Raw genomic sequence first — 18,343 nt, forward strand, 5'->3', positions numbered from 1 at the left:
CCCCGTCCCCCCCAGCCAGGGCACCCCAAAAATGGCCGGGGCTCCCCACTCTGAATGCAATCTGGGGGGGGGCTCCCTGGGGGTGGGACTGGGGGGTACCTGGGGGGGGACTAGCCCTGGCACCCCAAATGGCACCTGCTGCGGTGGGGGGGACCCCCAAAACCCCACCTGCACCCGAAACCCCATAGACACCCTCAGACCCTATAGGTGTTCCCCCAAACCTCCCAGAAGCACCCCCAACCCCCCAGATGCCCCCCAAACCCCACACCCCCAAACCCTACACTCACCCCCCAAGCACCCACCTGCACCCCGAAACCCCCCAGATGCACCCCAAACCACACATCTGCACCCCAAAACCCCTCACAGGCACCCCAACCTCCCAGACACACCCCAAACCCCCCCACCTGCACCCCAAACCCCTCACCTGCACCCCCAAAACACCCCAAAACCCTCACCTGCACCCCAAACCCCCAGATGCACCCCTAAAACCCCCCACCTGCACCCCCAAACCCCTCAGATGTACCCCAAGCCCCTCACCTGCACCAAGCACCCCACCTGCACCCCCAAACCCCCCAGACGCACCCCAAACCCCAGGATGCTGACACTCAACCGTCAGCTCCTCAACAGGATTTCGAAGATACCCCCAAAAAAGGGAAGAAAAGGGAAAAAAAACCAACCCAAACAAACCCCCAGTTTTGGTGCAAACCACAGGTATTTCCATCAACAACCTTGACTCTGAAACAATTATTTACACATTTATTACAATCGCTCTTCTTTGAAACCTACGGCAGGTGGAAAAAAAAAATCCCCCCCCAACTGGCTTTGATAGCTGTTTTTTGGGTTTTTTTTGTGTGTGTTTGTTTTTTTTTAAATCCCTATAAAATAAAATAATAATAAATCATTTTACAAAATGTTCAGGTTCTTGCCCCGCTCAAAGCAACCCCTGGCCGCTCAAAACGCCGAGAAAATATTCCAGGGAGCAACGGGTTGAGAAAAACCCATTGTAAATTTGATAGGAGTGATAAAAACCCCCCAAGTTTATTGCTGAAAAAAAAAAAAGCATTTTGGGGGTTTTTCATGGGCTGGCAGAGCCGGACAGTGCTTACCTCAGCACCGGCTACTCAAAAATGGATCCCCCCCCCCCCCCAAAAAAAAAAACCACCCCGTGGCAGTGGGTTTTCTGTGCAGTTGGGTTTTTTTCTCCTCCGGTTGCATTGATGGTGATTTTCCAGCCAGGAATTGGGTTTTAGCTCCTTTTTCTGATCCCATCCCGTGGCGGGAAGGACGATTTTCTCTCCATGATGGGAAAAAAAAGGCACCAAGAGCTTCCGAGCGGAGACCTGCCTTTTTTTGGGGGGGGGGGGGGGGGGGAAGCCCCTTTTCTGGATGCAAACTACGTACGAGCAAAATAATTTGAGATTAATAATTTAATTTCAATAATACAACCTTTTTCCTTCTCGTTTTTGGTTTTGGTTTGGGTTTTTTTTGGTAGCCTGCGGAACTTTTGGGGGCTGTAAATATTTTGTCACCTTCTTGGGGATTCAAAGCGCCCCGGTTGTCTTGAAAACCTCCAAGAAACGGCATAAAAATATTTACTTAAAAAAACCAAAAACAACCCAAAGAAACAGGAAACGCCCCCCCCCCCCCCGATTACAAAAGCAATTTCACATGGGTATTTTGGGGTTTTTTTTGTGGATTTTTCATGGTTACTCCCGTTTGCCACAGCAGGATTTTAGAAAAAGACTATAATACAAAGATTTTTAGTTAATTCCGCTGTAAAAATGAACCCCGTGACCCATTGGTGCGGCTTTTTAAAGCAAGAAATTAAAGAATCGCGGTAATTTTTCCTCCCTGAGCAGAGCCGGAGAAGTCGGGTTTGAAACGCCATGTTTCTTTTTCCCCCCCTCCCCAGATGATTTCGATCGGGGGTTTCTTTGGGGGGGGAAGCGCCAAAATAAAGAAAATGCTGGTTGTTATCGCAGAGGGAGACATTGATTCTTCTTTTAAAATGTGGCTTGGGGAAACTCTCTTTAGTTACAGCAGAAACTGGGATTTATATACACGTTATATGGCTAAAGTGAGCTCTAATGGAATTAAAAATAAAAAATAAACAAAACAAAAAACCAACACCCCCCCCCCAATAAATCAAATTACCAACGCTGCACTGCTAATTCGATGCATGGAGCAGAGTCAGGGTTTGGTTTTGTTGGGGTTTTTTTGGTTTTTGGTTTTTTTGTTTTTTTTAATACTACTGGCAGAAAGGAGAAGCCGTGGGATCGAAACCCTTAAAGACATCTTTAAGGGAAGCGGCGTCTTGCTGCTCACCGTCCTGTGCCGGGCTGTTCCCCGCAAATGGGCTTCCCGATCCGGATTTGGCGCTTTGTTTGACCATGCCATAAACGGAGGGGACCGGGAGGTTGTGGACCCCGGGTTGGGGGGTCATTTCTTGGGCAGGGGGGGCAGTGGCGGCTTTGGGACGAGGCCGGTTATAGCTGTTGTACCTGTCCGTAGCGGATTCGGCGCTTGCCTTCTCTGATTCGGGTTGATCTAATGCTGATCGCCGGACAAAAAGGGGTTCCTTGGTTTTACTGGTGGTTTTGCTGGAATCTGAGGATTTGGAGGATGAATTACCTTCGTTAGGAGACTCAGAAGCTTTGCTGCCCGAGCTCGGAGTCCTGGGATCATACAAGCTGATGGCGCTCAGCACGCTGCTCTGCCCACTGCCTTTGCTCAGCCCGCCGGCCGTCAGCAGCCGAGGGTCGTAGGGAGCAATGGCTGGGGCAGCATCGCTGGCAGACGCTGGCTCTGCCGTTTTAGGGGGTCTAGAAACCCCCGTTTCCGCAGATTTTTGTAACCGGGGATCAGTGGGGGCTTTCCGCATCCGAGGGTCGCTGGGTTTGTCACTCTGGCTGGAAGACGGGCTGCCGGCCGCATTCACAGTCTTTAATATCCTCGACAGGAGCTCAAAATCAGGGAGACCGGTGACCGAAGAGGAACCGGCATCCCCCAGTGCCGTTCCCCCTCTCTGCCTGGGATCGGAAAGACCCGTTTGGGATCTGTTAAGACGCGGATCAAGGGTAGGCATGGATTGAAGGGCAGCCGGGACGGGAATAAACTCTTGCTTTGGGATCAGTAGAGGAATCAGATCCTCTGGGCTCCACAGGATCATCCGGGCAAAGTTGGGTTTGTTGAGGACGACGTCTTTCTTGATGTGACTGAACTGCTGCAGCTGGGAGCGGGGATCCCGCAGGGAATGGCCCGGGAGAGCATCTAAGGGGATGTTGACTGGTTTATCCCGTAGAGCCCTTTCCCCTTCCTCCTCGTTGGGGAGCAGGGGGGGTTTCTGACCGCTGATGACGCTGGAATGAGGAGCTTCTGGTTTGGGGGCAGAGGAGGGAATGTGTCGTGCGAGCCTGGGGTCGGTGGGTCCCGAATCGCCGGGGAGAGATGGGATGGAAAGGTCCACGCTTCGGGAAAGCCTGGGATCCCGTAAACGCGGATCAGCAGGACGACCACTCCCTCCTGCTTGGGCTTTTTGCAGGCGAGGGTCACTCACACCGGAGGGTGGCCCGATTTCTCCGTGGGAGGGTTGGGCATGAGGTCTGCTGGAGCTTTGTTGCCTTAGGGTTTTCAATATGGAGGTGACGCTACTTCCACCGTCATCTTCATCACTGGAATACCAGTTACCGGTATCGCCTGGGAGGAAGGAGAAGAGAAAGCAGCTGATAAAAGGCAACTAAAGCACGGTCAAGCCGCGACGCTGATGAGGTCCCCCAAAACGCATTCCCTCTCCCCTCTCAACTCAATGCTGCTCAAATTCCCAACCATCCCTGGGTTTTGCCGAAACTGGGGACCACGTGCAACAGCCTCGGCCTCCCTGGTCTCATTTTCACACCCCAAATTACTGGTGAGCAGTAAGCATCCCTCTCTTCCTCCTGTCTGCAGCAGGCTCTAATTTCACCACAATTTAAGCCAGCAACCCTATCTTGTTCACCTTCTGGCCAGCTGTTCCTATTTTTTTGGCAGACCCGCTCCTCTTCCTTCACCAGCGACGTGCTCTTTTGACGCTGGGGATTTTCTTTGAGGCATTCAGCACCCCTTGTTCCCTAAAGAATTCCTCTCCAACACCCCCATTTCTCCGATGGCCCTCTATTTTTCAGAGATCACACCTCCAAGTGGGTAGAAGCCGAAGCAGATTCAAGTTATCCCCCCCCTCAACACACGCGGCTTTGAATGGAAAATGTTGTATTTTGCCACTTGCCTTCCTCATTTTCACGTTCCTGCTTATTGCTTTCAGCTAGTCTCCGAGCTCTCTCCTCTTCCTCTTGCTGCTTCTGCTGGATTCTCAAGTAAAGTGCTCTTTGCGCCGACGGCATGAAATCGGGGATGCTGCCTGGCGGTTTCAGTAAGCCAGGCGGGCCTCCTTCGCACAAGGCATCGTGATCCAAGGACGGATCAGGGAACATGTGCTCTCCCGGAGGCCCTTCCATATCCTCGTAACCGCTGTAGTCTTCTGCCAAGGAAAGATCATCACATGTTAAAAAGAATCTCAAAGCTGCGAAAAACAACCCAATTTTTCCCCCTCTCGGCCTGTTGCTGTGCTTGGGCATCTCGGGAACAATCTGTCTCCGAGCCAGCATGTCCGGCAAAGCACCCAAGAGCCGATCCCGGCAGATCCTTGGGACGTACCTGGGTCTCCCATCATGCCATGATCCATCTCCAGACCTTCTTGCTGCTGGTAGAAATTATCATAGAAACCTTGTGCCGGTGGGACGGGCAGCATCATGCCAGAGTGGGGGGAATCATCTGGTCCGTAGGGCATCATAGGGGGTCCGGGACCCATCGGAGGGCCGGGATTCATTCCCGGGCCCATCGGCATGTCCGGGTGCATATCCGGGTGCATGTCCAGGTGCATATCTGGGTGCATGTCGGGATGCATGTCGGGGTGCATGGGTCCAGGCATTGGTCCTGGGGGTCCTCCTGGCCCGGGGAACCTTGGGGGAGGTGGACCTGGGTGCCTGAAAGAGAAAACAGAAGAAAATCTGCTTTAACACACGCTCTCCGCTTCCGAAGGGATGGACCCAGGGCTCTGCGAGCCAAAAATGCGACCCCAAAATGGAGAGAAACCTCTTTTCTATGCGTTCACGCCCACTGTCAGCGGCTGTGTCAGGGCATTAGGGCAGATCTCCTTGTTTGACACAAAAATCTGCCATCCCCGTCCCTCTCCCCGCTACCTGGAGATGGTGAGACTCACCTGACACCCAGCTTCTCCGCCAGCTGCCCAGTTGGCCGCACAACAATCTCAAACAGCGAGGGGATCTTCTTGTACATGTCCTGTTGTTGCTGCAGCTGCTGCGGTGACAGAGGCTCGTGCATCGGCGGCGGCATCTGCGGCCCCAGTGGTGGAAGCGGTGGCGGTGGCGGGGGAGGAGGGCCTCCGGGGATGGGTCTCCCGTTTGGAGACGTTGGAGCTGGCGGTCCAGGAGGGCGAGGGGGTGTGGGCAGCAAGCCGACCCCAGGGGGTGGTTTGGGGAGGGGATTGATGCCCTGTTTCTTTAGCTCTTCAACTTCTTTCTCATCCTCTGCGCCTGCTTCTGCATCATCTGCCAGCATCTGAGAAAAAAAAGGAGTTAAGAGCAGATCCACGGAGCTGCCTGGCTGACCAACACGTTCCAGAAAACCTCTCCCTCCCTTTCCACCTCCAGGATCTACTTCCACGGAAGAAAAAGAGAGGGCGAACCTGCATTAACACCCCTCTGTACCTTGTCCAGAAGCTCCTGTGTCTCCTCTGTGAGCGGATCATGAGAAAACATGCAGTCATCTTCATTGATACAGTTGCCTGTGGTGTGGAACAGCTTGCAAGGGAAATCTCGTATCATTTATTAAGGAGAATAAACCCCAACAGGGAGTTACTCCTACAGCCAGAGAGGCTATAGATGCTTTTCACTTTGAAATGTGGCTCTCAATGTGTAGGATTTTCACGGTCACAACACTGAAATTAAACTATCATCGCCAGAAACACCCTGCTTTCCTTTCTGCCCGGTTTTCCTGTAGGCGCAACGGCCACAAACCTCGTTTCTTCAACAGGAAAGGTGAGGCTAAGAAGGAACCAGGATGGCTCTCTGCAGCCCCAGTCGTTCAGCCTGTCAGCGGAGGATGTGTTACCCAGGAACGGTCTTTTTTTCCCCCCTGACCCCCCCACATGCATCTATGCAGAGTAAACGAGACTAATTTAAGGCTGGCTTAATGACACAGTCAAAACCAAAAGGATATCATGCATGTAAGGGCAGTTTTCAGCCCTGGCGCAGTAGCCAGTGATGTAGAACTTGCACAGTTCCCGTTTCTTTGGTAGTTCAATGTCATGACTGAAATTGCAGTGGTCACCCTGTTCAGAAACAACACAACAGTGTGTTAGCAGGTGAAAGCGCGAACGTGTTTGTCAGCAGCCCAAAACACACCTAGGATGGACAGGGAGATGTGTGCTCTTTACAAAACGCTCTTTGTAGGCATGAATCACTCCCTGAAATCGGTTAAAACCTGGACCTGATGCTCCAGTGACAGTTCCACATGTGTATAAAGAGATCTACACAGATATTCTTGAATTATTCCCTTACCCAGGTACATCTGCCTTCCACAAAGTATTTGCAGATCACTTTCCCTTTCTTATCCGACTGCTGGTGGGGTTTGTCGTGGTCATTCCGCCGGTAATTTCCACCACCTCCTCCATCCTGTCGGAAGCACATTATGTTAGTTGACAAAGAATTTGAAATACAAAGCAACGGATCACATGAGAGAAATTAAAACTTCCTACGCAGCCATCTCCGAGAGGGAACAAGACTGAGATTTGGGATGAAAAAGGGAGGCAAAGATGAATGCGCTGAGCCTAGCAGGCTCCTGAGCACAGCTTGAGGAACCTGTCAGTGGATCAGAATCTCAGAGATCTTTCAGAGATGGGACAACTTTTGTGGATCCTGGGAAAGACCCGTTTGGTTTTTGCGCTCCTGCGAAGGCTTTCTTCGAAACCTGACTGGATTTAGAGGGGGATGGGGGAAAGGGGCAAATCCAGCATTGCAGCAAGCCATTAGAAAACAAAGAGCTACTTACTCCCATGTCCTCATCATAGTAATCATCGTCTTCATTCATTCCACCACCTTTCCCCATTCCACTTCTGTTTCCGCCTCTGCCTCGTCCTCTGCCCATTCCTTTATTTCCTCTTCCTCTGGGGCCACGACCACGTCCTCGGTTTAAACCTGAAACAAGCCCCCTCATTTCTAATTTCTCTCCTTCCGTAAAACGTGTGAGAGAGCAGAAAGCGGGGACTGTCCCAGCACAGCTCGTTATCCCACTCACCCCGTCCACGATTCTCCTTACTCCTGCGGTACTGATTCAGCTCTTTCGAGTAGTCGTCGTACTCGTCATCACCCATGGGCACCTCGTTATCGCAGTACTGCAAATGAGAAAGATCGGTGCTTTTAGTGAGCGGGGATGAAGCACAGCCCATTCCCCCTCAAACACAGGCGTCCTGATCGTGAAAAAGAATATTCTCACACCTCCGTGGTTCCCCAGGAGCAGGTCAGAGACTCGGGCACTTACTTCCATCTCTTCTTCATACATTTCCTCCTCTTCCTCGGGGTGGTCACTTCTGCCTCGTCCTCGGTTCCCTCGGCCCATGCCTCGGCCTCCTCTCATCCCCCCTCTGCCACCTCGCCCTCTGTACCCTCTGCCTCGGCCACGGCCACCTGGTGAAGCAAAGGGATGGGGTCAGCTTTGTGCTGCGTTTCACCCCTCAGGTACCTTAAAACAGCACAAGAATATCCCAGACAAGGAAAAATAAATAATAACCTTTCAGTATGGGATTACCAGCGCCTTAAAAGCTTGTTTCTAAGTGAATCAGTTTTTAATATTGTAAAAGAATGGACTTTTAAGAAGCCAAATGATAACCTTCTTTAAAAAAAAAACAATGCTGTGTGACCATGTCAGCTGCTGCACAGGTATGTTAGACTGGTAACGTAAATCTGTGTACTCCAGATGTGATGACATCAGACTCGTTATGCTATTGATCGACTTTGTTTTCCTTTCAAATACAGGTTTTGTTTTATTTTATCCACTACGTGCTTTTAAAACGATCTATGCTAGCAAGAAAAATGCTTATTTAAAACATTAAATTATCCACAGGGATCTGAACTTTTGCCTCAGAGTGAAAAACAGGAAAAAACACTTTCCCCTGTCGCAAACTAACACCAAAGAGTGGTTTAGGCCATTGCAGCTGGCTCTCCGCAGGCAGGGCTTCACGCAGGCAGGGCAGTTCACCTTCATGAAGCTTCTTGCATGCGTTGAGCCTTATTTGGCCGCAGATCAGCTAAATGAGCTGCAGGTAATGAGTGTCAGAGATACGGCGATAAAAGGAATGCTTAGACGTACCTCGCCCCCGGTGAGAGCCTTCCTTCACTCTCCGGTATTGATTCAGCTCTTTCGCAAAGTCATCGTAACCTTCCTTCCCTATATCTTCATCCTCTTCCCCCTCGTACTGACCGTACTCCTCATTCTCGTAGTCCTCATACATGCCGTAATTCTTGCTCTCCATTTTAGAGTAGCTCTTCTTTTGCATGGGAGCACTGTGAGAGGACGGATACTGCTGGTGGGACTTTGGGAAAGGAAGAGAGGTTAGTGATGAAGGAAAGGAATGTATCAAGCCTAATATCATGACTTAATTTTAAAAAATCATTTAAAAAAAAACCCTAAATAACAGCTAGGTGAAAAATAAACAGGCTAAAGGACCAGAGCCAAAGCGTGTGGCCCATAGATGGAGCTAGACGGGCACCGGCGCTCAAAGCTTGCAGCAGCTCTGAACCGGAGAGCAGCTTCCCCTTCCCTGTCTGCCAGCAGGTACTTACGGAAGAGTAGGGAGGGCTGTATTCCCTGTATTTTCTGTGTCCCTTTTCACCAGGACTGAAGTCCGAGTCCTCACTGTAATCAGAGAAGTCATCACTGGAAGAAGCATGGCGCTGCAAGGCAAGGAAAACACGCGGTGCCATTTTATTACAGGCCAGCTCTTGACTCTGACACTGCTGCCAGGCCTCTGGCCTTTCTATGCAACACAACTAAGTCTCCCTTTGCCTTCTTTTTTTTTTAGGAAACTCGTATTTTGCTTAACAAAATCTTCAGTGTTCACTGAATTACAAACCGGAAGCCTGTTACCAGGTTACCTAACGAAGGCAAACACGATACGCCTTCTGCGCTCCAGAAATTCCCGGAACTTAAGTAACAAACATCATTGACTTTGCAAATCCGGCAGTCTGCAATCCCCTTTGAGGTAAGAAAGCTCACAAATTCCCTAAATAATAACCTGTTTTCTTCCCGCTCTGCGTCCTCAGACGGACAAGAGAGCACTGTAGCATTTTTATCCTACCTGCAGACCTTGGTGCCCCACTGCTGTGCTTGCTAGTCCTCAGGGGAGGAAGGCTTTAAGGAGCTGAACCCCAAGAAATCCTGCGAGCGCTCCCACCTCACAATTATTGTTGGGGAAGAGCCTCAAACTACCTGTAATAATGTTAGAGGAGGAATTCCCTGGAGACACCTGATGGCAGAGGAAGGCAGACTGGAGCTGGGATCCTGGAGGACCCAGGAGGCAAAAGCAGCACATGGCTCACCTTGTGTTTGGATTTCCTTTTCTTCTTGGATCTCCTCTTCTCTTTCTCTCTCTCTTTCCGACGCTTGCGCTTCATCCGTCGATGGGCTTTCTCATCATCTGAATCACTGTGATGCTTCTCTCCTTTCTCCTTCCGACCTCTTTCATGAGATTCAGAGGGATCCTGAGCCTCCTCTCCTCCGTCGTCCTCCAGCTCCCCTTCTTCCAGTTCTCCATCCTCCCTGTAAAGCAGACAGGCATGTTTAATTCCCCTTATTCAAAGGAAGAAAATAAAACCTGCTTACTCCGCTCACCAGCCAGCCAGGCACTTGGCTCCCAAAGCGTTCACAAATTTCTAGTTACTGCAGTTTTAAATATCTGACTGCAAATACCGATTCTGTTCATCTCTGCTCAAGCTCTCGCTCAGTCTGGAGTTAAACACGGCAAAGAAGCATCTCGCAAACAACAAACCAAAGCCACAACATTATGGCGCTCAACTTTCATATGAAATTACTGCAAATGAACTCCAAGAATGGGAATTGGTGCTTTAATAAAACACTCAGTCCACTCCAAGAACTGAAACTGGTGTTTTAATAAAACAAGCAGTCCTCTAGAAGACAAGAATAAGTAAATATCATGTTGGTTTTCCAAATCTAGAGATGTGTGCCCAGTTATTTCCACTTTCTCATGCTACCATTCACCCACAACTGTGGTTAGCGGAGGTGATAAAGCAAATCTGAAACTTCCTCAAGAGGATTCCCCAAGCCCCACTCAATTAAATTCAATTAAAAATTACTCAGATACGGGTTACGAGAAACTTTTTACAACCTCGTAACAGATTAAATGTGTAATACGGCATGAGTTCAATCAGCTCCCTTGTGTTAATTCCTTCTCTCCCAACAGGTCCCAAGTTTGCCGCTGCAGGATTTAAAATGAGAGTGGGGTCTCCTCCTCCCTTTTCACTTAAGGTAAGCTATAATTAAACACATAAATGCCAGCTTGTTTATATATGTCACGGTTGTTCACAAACAACAATTTAGGAGCATATAGGAGGTGGATCTTTGACACGCATCCCTCTGGTTGGGTTTTTTTTTAGGCTATGGAAAGACTGACTTCTTTGGCTGCTATAAACTCCCCTCTTTAGCACCACAATGGGAATGGCAGCTGCAGCAGCATGCCATGCCATGCCTGTGCTGTGCCGCCGGCTGCGGAAAAGGCAGCTCGGCTGGAAGAAGGAGCTGCCGCTGCTCAGTAGCTCTCAGGGAAGTCTGGAAGCTGAGATGGGGTTTATGAACGGCACACAGGAGCCTCTTGTAAAAAGCTCCACTGCATAAATGAGCTGACCTGTTGATAACCTCAGGTTACATTAAAAAAAAAAACAAACAACCACCAAGAAAAACTGAATTATTTCCCCAAACACATTAAAAAAACTATGAAAACCAACATTAACAATCCCCGGGAAGCATCCTGGGGATGTTTCGGCATGGTGGAGAGCAAACACTCGGATCCAGCCGCCCGGTCCGACTCTGATGCAAAGCTCCCCTCTTGTTTTTGTTTGCGCTTGCACCATTTTAATAACAGACTAGCTCCAAAATCAAGCTCACTTAAGTATTACTCATGAAGTTCTTAAGCCTGATGCGTAATTCCTAGGTGTCCATACAAGTTTTAAAGGCGACTATCAGTGGAAATTATTTCTGTTGCAGGACCGCAGCATCCTTCAGGTGTTTGCATTCAGCGAGATCAAGCTTGGAACAAGAGAAACTCACGCTCCGCACAAAGCTGAGCAGAAGTAAGAACAGAAACAAAACAAGCTTATGGAAAGGAATTTAAATACTTAAATAAAAGTCCTGTCAAAGCCTCTCTCCTTTCTCTAGAGGGACAGTTTCATCAATAAATGCATTTCAAACTAGAAATGCCACCAGGTTTCTGGATCCAGTTTCCAGCAACCTACTAGCAGAGGACTAGCAAGTGGAGCGAAGCGAAACACCAACGCAGCTCACCCTGGGCATGGGACAGGCTTGTAGGAAACGATGAGATGCTATAAAGCCTGCTGTGGCCCGATAAATGCCCTCACACCATATGCCTTTGCAAAAAATGGCTATTCCCTTCAGCATTGCTCCGTTGAAATCAGCATAATTTACCTTCTCCCAGGAGTCCTTGCCGGCTGGGGATCACGATTGCTCCCTGCCTTCAGAGAGGAACAAACGCGTGTCGCTAACACCTTAATTGCAATTTTCAGGAGTGATAATTACCCTTGGTTTTGAAGTACACACGCTTTTACCCTGCCTTGAATTGCTCTGGTCCGATATCAAGGTTTAGAGGAGACTACACCCCAGGAGCCACATCCTGATCGACAATCACGTTATTTAATTTGCTGTGGTTACAGAAACGATGACCAAAAAGGCTCCTGAGAACAAAGCGTACAAATTTTGTGGCCGCTGCAAAGATTATTTGAAAAGTACCAAGAGATGGGACAAGGCCGAACTGTCAAAGTGATCGCTGAGCTGTTTAGCAGATGAATATTAATTATTTAATCAACATACCTGTCTCCTAAAGAAGGAAAGTCTGAGAAATCATGTTTATACAGACGCTTAGATACCAAACTACATCTTAAGATGGGCAATATCATCTCCTGCTGTTTTTTAACTCCAGTTCTGCCAGATTTGAGTAGGTTTGGGCCAGAAATGATACACCAACCTCTCTGAGGGACTGTGGTGCTTATTTAGAGCTGGGAAAGCGCTCTGTAAACTTGTAGGCAAGTATTATCGAAGCACCGAACACAATGAAACAGAGTCATTTGAAATACGGCAACCGGTAAGTAAGGATGTTTGAAAGCAACCGAACGATTTCTCAGGCAGGATGGAAAAAAATTAAAATCAATTAAAGCAACATTGTGCATTTTTGGGGGACGGCTCACCGTGGAGAGTCGCTGCGGGTACGCGGTGAAGAAGCCATGTCTCTTAAGCAACTATTGGTATTGCAGAAAACACTGATTGGGGGAAAATTCTTCCCCGAATCTGCACTCATCTCGGGCTTTCCTATCGCTCCTGCCCGCCTGATCTACAGGGGACGGTCCCCGGCGCAGCACGCATCCTCGTGGAAGGACCCACACCGGTTGCCGTGCGGCGTTTGTGACCTCAGCACCACGGCAATGACGGAACACGGCGGTGACGACGCCTGGAAAAAAAACAAAAGCCCTTTCCAATCGTTATCCTGCCATACCGACAGCGTGGGCGCTTTGCTATGGGAAAAATAGTAGGAACGACTGTGTTATGAGAAAATTCAGTGGTTTTTTTGCTATTCTGGGCACTGAAGGGCAGCGCAAGAATTAAAATATCATCTTAAAATAAATAATGTCACTTTATACAGCCGAGGCTTTGTTAAATTTGGAAATGAGCGGAATGAAGTGACAAATGAGTGGCCTAGACGGTGGATTTACTGTCAGTTATAGCTGATATACCCTCCTAAACCTATTAAAGATATTGCTCCTTGCTTGTTACACCTGAAAGAAACCCTGTCGAAAATAAGCCTCTTGGCTCCCATCCTCGGAAAAACACCAGTGTTTTTTACTATTTTTAAGAAAAGAAAGAGCTTTGTGTGCTCTTGCCTGCTCTATATACGTAGGTGCGACAGATGCATACCTCGGCGTAACTTCTATACAATACCCCTATAAAAAAAACCCCTGATTTAATAGCCGACCTGCTGGAAGAAACCTTCCTTTATACGGTGGCTTTTTGCACAAGAGGTGCAGCTGACTGTGAAATCGCCTGCCCGGTGCATGATCTGGTTTTGCTGGAGCGGATCCACGGACGCCAAGAGCAGGGAGGGGGTTCGTGTACAAAGGTAGATCTCGGTTTAACTTTGAGGAATGCAAAACACGGGGTGGGTGAAAACGCTTTTTTTTTCCGAGTGATGCAGCAGAAAGGCTTTGAAAATAAAGCACAAATGCTCTGGAAGTCACTGGACTGCAAATCCGTGCGATTTAATCTCACAATAAGCGAATGTTTGCTTCTAATTTTATGTGATTTTAAGAAAAATGCTTGACAGGGACTTAAGCTGTGTACACACGTGCGTATCTTTAGGATAAACACCTTCTGCCTCGAGCTGGGCAACCATGAGTTTAAAGTTGATTTTTAACAATCTGATGTATTTGACAGTGTACTCCGGGGGGGGGGGGAATGATCAGATGGCAAATTAAAATCATAAGCATGGTAAAACCAAGTAAAAACTGAAAATTAACCATAAATCAACTGGCCAAGCTCAAGGGGGAGTGTTTTTTTTGGTGAGAATGGATCATCCCAGCTGAGAGCAACTCTCTACAACCTATTTCAGAGCAGGATTTAAAACCAGACCCCTCCATGTGTACAACAGGGCAGGGGTATCGTGCTGTTTTGAGTGGAATTTAGCTCTTTTTAGGACAGACATGTAGTTTTTGCTCATTCTCTGCATTTTAAGGTTTTCTAATGAAAACACAAGGCCAGGCTTTTCAGACTGACCTCTACATCCAGCTAAAGGTTATTAATCACACATTTAACGCTTCAGCAGAAGTTTACTGCCTCGCCAACAACTTGCTCAGAGGAAACGTATCCTACCCCAGCATCACACCTGCACGCTCCGCACTGGAGAAAATTATTCAGCAAGATCTCTATTCTTTCACCAAAACACTGACTATTCCAGAATAATCCCAAAGGAACTAAACTCTCCTCTGCCCGTCAGTGTGGCTGCCTTACAATTTATTCCAAGTGGAAACCAGGGGAAATACATCAATCAAGAAATAAAAGAAGCACCGCTTTGAAGGCAGCAGGGCCACACTGCCTCATTCAAACTGTATGGACTGGGGCAGAAGTCATTAAAATTTATCAGCTTTTTGTATCTTCTATACAGTTGGGTTTGTTTTGTTTTTTTTTTTCATTATGGTAACATACATGTTGTACCAATTTATAAGAGGCTTGGAGAGAGATCCCTTTAGCCCACTCCTGGCTGTAACTGGGGCAAATCCTCCTCCTGACATCCCTAAAATCCATGTTTTTAAGCGATGTTTATACTAAGGGAAACTTTCAAGCACTATTTGGTCACAACTCAAGATTTCTCAGGGAATGTGCTCGATTCAGCTGCTAATTCTGAACGTCCTCTCTGCTCGCAGGTTAGCTGCTTCCTGCTCCTCCTATCCGAATCCTTCAGTGAAATCCTAATGCTGAGTGCTGACGCCCTCGCTGCCACAGCACAGCTGATGCCACAGCAACGGGATACATCCCAGGCCCTGAAAAAAAAAGATGCTGGGGTCTGGGATTTGCTTTAGCCCTTCCTTTAACCCAGTATAACAAAGCCTCACTTGACCCAAGGAGCCTCAGCCGAACAATTATGCCCTTAGAAAAACCCCCCATCCCTGCAAAAAAAATTCCTGGCAGGTGCTTTGCTTTGCTATCAGAAGTTGCTCCAATTTTCCAGGGAGCTACTCACGGTACCGATGTTAAATGCCTGCCTGAGTGTTTGCACAATTAAAAAGGTAATCTCTAGCAAATCATGAGCGCTAGGAGTTTGAGCCCAATTAAAAATGGGTCAGGGGAAGCAAGGCACAAGGAAAAGCCCCAAACAAGAAGTTTGACTCCTACAGCTAATATTCAACTATATAAAAAAAAAAATACTACTCACTTTATGGAACCAGTCAACAACAACTGTAAACTTGGCAGTACAATCCCTGAAAACTCCTGACATTTGAACAATTCCTGATTCTTTCATCCCTCAAAAGGGAGAAAATTAACCTAAAGTGTTCCGGCAGCCTATTTTCTTTCTTTTCTGCTGCATCTGTCCTTTCCAACTCATCTTGGTATGGATAAAAAAATCGCTTATGCCGTTAGCAGCAGACAATCAAAAACCAGTTTCGATTTTTCTGGGAAGAGTGGAAGTATAAAGCTTAACATGTACGTACATTTAGTAAAATAACAGAACAAAGTTACTAATTGAATATATTAGGGGGGAAAATCAATGCTATGAGGTCCCACTCTCTCTGAACTAAAAATATTTTGGTCAGATCAGTAACATTTTCAAGCTCTGATAGTGGACCTTTGATCGAAGGGGGAAAAAAAAAAATCCCAGATTTATGATTTCATGGCAAAGTTAAGCCACAGAAGGTACAGGGACCATAAGGGTCCCACCATAAAACATTTAAAAACAGCGACGAAAAGGCATAAAAGACACCACTGGATATTGTTTTATGTGAAAACCCCTTTCTGGAATGCAATTAAATCTATAATGAAAAGCCCTCTAATTTGCTATACCAAGTGCTTGCATTATTTTAACAGTTTAAGCAGATGTATACACCTTTTTCTTTCTTTTTTTAGGGAATAAAGACAAGAGGGAAACAAACCACCACAATTTCACACAACTGTATTGGTGTGCTTAGAGGAAACACTGGGTTTTTTTCACCTGAGAACAATGTAAGCTGGACGAAAAGGGGCAAAAGTGCGTGGTTTTGGTCTCCAGGAAAAACTAACCCAAGAAATTAAATTAGTTGGATGGGGAGGGGAAGAAATACCCAACACTGTGCATGGTGTTCTTACTTCGAACTTGAATTGTGTGAAGTAGCATGAGGAACAAACTTGAGCTTTTCATAACGCACCTGATCGACAAAGGAAAAGAAAGGGAGAAGGAAAATCAAGGACGCTAACGAGATTTGTTACAAACTGGGTGCTTGCACTGTACATCGCTACACTTCAATTTCTCTAATTATCCAACACAAGTCTGTACATGGGGATGGGGGAACAATGTGTGATGACATTTGGGAAACGGTGCTTTCTTTGCCACCTTTTTTTTTTTTTTCATTTTGACACACTTTGGAGTTGTTTAACAAAACTTTTTAACATCTTTTTCTGCTTTATGGGCAAACCTGCACCCAGGGGCAGCCGGTTTACAGTCAACATAATGGAATGAGGATGGAGTTTGCAGACAAAGCAATGGATCCACATCCTACGTCTAGATGGCATCAAGGGTCAGAGTGGTACGAGTTTTACCGAGGCATCTCAGTGCTACTTCACCTGGAAACGTCACAACAGACATATTTGGGAGTAAATTGTGTGCTTTTGTGACTTTTTTTGTCTTTTAAACGTTCACATCGGCGGGGTGCATAACTCTATTGGTCATTACAAAGGGGGAGAATTCTGCTTGGTTTGTACACACATGGTATCAACTCACTGCTTACACGAAACATACCCTGCAGATGATCTCAGGACTTGGTGGCGGGGAGGGGGGCGGGGGGGGGGAAGGCAGGAAAAGGTATAATTTGATTATTCAATAAAAGAGCTTACTTACAAACCCAACCCTGCATCACATGGAAAACAAATCTCCTCAGAGACAAAGGCATGCTAATGCATAAAAGCAGCTCTCCACACTGCATACCTGCCCTCCAGGGGAGCGGGAAGGCAGCAAACCTTGCTCTTTTTTTATCTTTTTCTTTTTTTTTCCCCAGACATACATACTTAAGCTGTTTATTTTTGCTGATACTTTCTAGCTATATGGTTTCAACTAAGAAAAAAAAAAGCGCTAATAAAGGAAACAGCTAAAGTTATGTTTGGGGAGGGGGAAGAAGGTGCTTTACATACATCTCAGAGGAAAGAGGGGGTTCCTGGGGGATATATATATATATTTTAAAAACTTTTTAATACCTGGGAGCACTGGAGATGAGCCTTTCTCTATCAAAGGGGGGGGTGATGGAGGCTATCGCACCCCAACACACCCCCCACCCCATACCCCCAACCCTTGCTACCTTCCTACCCCTGCCTGCGCTCCCTGATTTGAGCCAAGGAATAATTTTTAAGAAGCAGCAGGAAGACAAAGGGGACGTTAATGAGGCCAGCGCTGCCCAGGAGAAATAACGTCATTAAAGACCTCATTAAGGACCCCCCCCTCAAAAAAAAAAAAAAAAGCAGCTAGGAGCCCCCCCCCGGCCTCTTCTAGACTCTCGCTCCTCTCATAAACCCCCCCAACATCCCCCCCCCCACCATGGTACCCCAGGCCTTGCGCTGCCCTCAGGGCCCGGCTCTACCCAGGCCGCGGCCCCCTCCTCCTCCTCCCTCGGCCTCCTACTCTACCCAGGACACCCCCCCCCCCCAAATATCCCCGGCTGTCCCTGCCTCTGGCCCCGCTTCCTCCTCCTCCTCCTCGCAGCCCCCCCTCCGGGCCCCGCTTCCCCCCCCAAAGCCAGGCCTACCCCCCCCCGCCCGCCTCAGGCCTGCGCCCTGGCTCCCCCGCTCACCTCAGGCCTTGTCCCCCCCCCTCCCCAGGCCCCATTGTCCCCCCCCACCCCCCACCGGTCGCCCCGCGTTCCCCCCCCACCCCCCCCCCCAAACCTGGTCCGGCGAGCCGGACAGACAGACACAGACAGACAGAGAGGCTCTCGGGAGAGGCGGTTACTGGACCTTTCGTCCGGGCCGTGGTGGTGTTGGAGCGGCGGCGGCGGCCGGGGGAGGCTGCAGCTGCCGCTGTCGTGGTGGTGGCAGGACGGAGAAGGGGGGGTGGAGTGCGGGCTGGGGGGGGAAGCGGCGGCGGCGGCGGGGGGGACACTCGGGCTCTCCACAGCCATGGGCAAGGGGGGCGGGGGGGGGGGGGCGAACAGGGGGGCACAGTCACTGTACAGCGCGGAGGTCGGCTCGGCTCGGCACGGCTTATCCGCCCGCCCGCCCCGCGCTCCACGGGCAGGCACACAAAATGGCGCCCACC

At 48.6% G+C, this 18,343-nt stretch overlaps 1 protein-coding gene across 2 annotated transcripts; it reads right to left on the reverse strand.

Moving 5' to 3' along the window:
• Nucleotides 1-742: 742 nt before the first annotated feature.
• ZC3H4 (zinc finger CCCH-type containing 4) lies at nucleotides 743-18,221 on the reverse strand. 2 transcript variants are annotated; one of them, XM_069775262.1, is made up of 15 exons: nucleotides 18,043-18,157; nucleotides 12,546-12,805; nucleotides 9,651-9,870; nucleotides 8,895-9,005; nucleotides 8,422-8,644; nucleotides 7,594-7,739; nucleotides 7,351-7,447; nucleotides 7,105-7,250; nucleotides 6,615-6,728; nucleotides 6,274-6,385; nucleotides 5,763-5,872; nucleotides 5,255-5,613; nucleotides 4,690-5,018; nucleotides 4,262-4,513; nucleotides 743-3,696 (listed from the first exon to the last, which is right to left on the reverse strand). In XM_069775262.1, the coding sequence occupies exons 2-15, from the start codon at nucleotides 12,653-12,655 to the stop codon at nucleotides 2,249-2,251; spliced, it is 3,777 nt and encodes a 1,258-aa protein (XP_069631363.1). In that variant the 5' UTR covers nucleotides 12,656-12,805; nucleotides 18,043-18,157; the 3' UTR covers nucleotides 743-2,248. The 2 variants fall into 2 exon arrangements, with proteins under 2 accessions (XP_069631363.1, XP_069631362.1); XM_069775261.1 differs by lacking the exon at nucleotides 12,546-12,805 and having other exon boundaries at nucleotides 18,043-18,221.
• Nucleotides 18,222-18,343: the final 122 nt, after the last annotated feature.

Source organism: Haliaeetus albicilla, chromosome W (genome assembly GCF_947461875.1).
Source record: "Haliaeetus albicilla chromosome W, bHalAlb1.1, whole genome shotgun sequence".
Taxonomy (NCBI): domain Eukaryota; kingdom Metazoa; phylum Chordata; class Aves; order Accipitriformes; family Accipitridae; genus Haliaeetus; species Haliaeetus albicilla.

Excerpts from the sequence above, each read along its gene's own strand:
- ZC3H4 (XM_069775261.1), bottom strand. The coding sequence starts at position 18,206 with ATGGCTGTGGAGAGCCCGAGTGTCCCCCCCGCCGCCGCCGCCGCTTCC. Across the intron at positions 5,873-6,273 it reads AAACTGCCCTTACATGCATG|GAGATTTCCCTTGCAAGCTG; the intron begins ATATCCTTTTGG and ends AATAAATGATAC. Across the intron at positions 4,514-4,689 it reads TGGCATGATGGGAGACCCAG|AAGACTACAGCGGTTACGAG; the intron begins GTACGTCCCAAG and ends TTTCCTTGGCAG.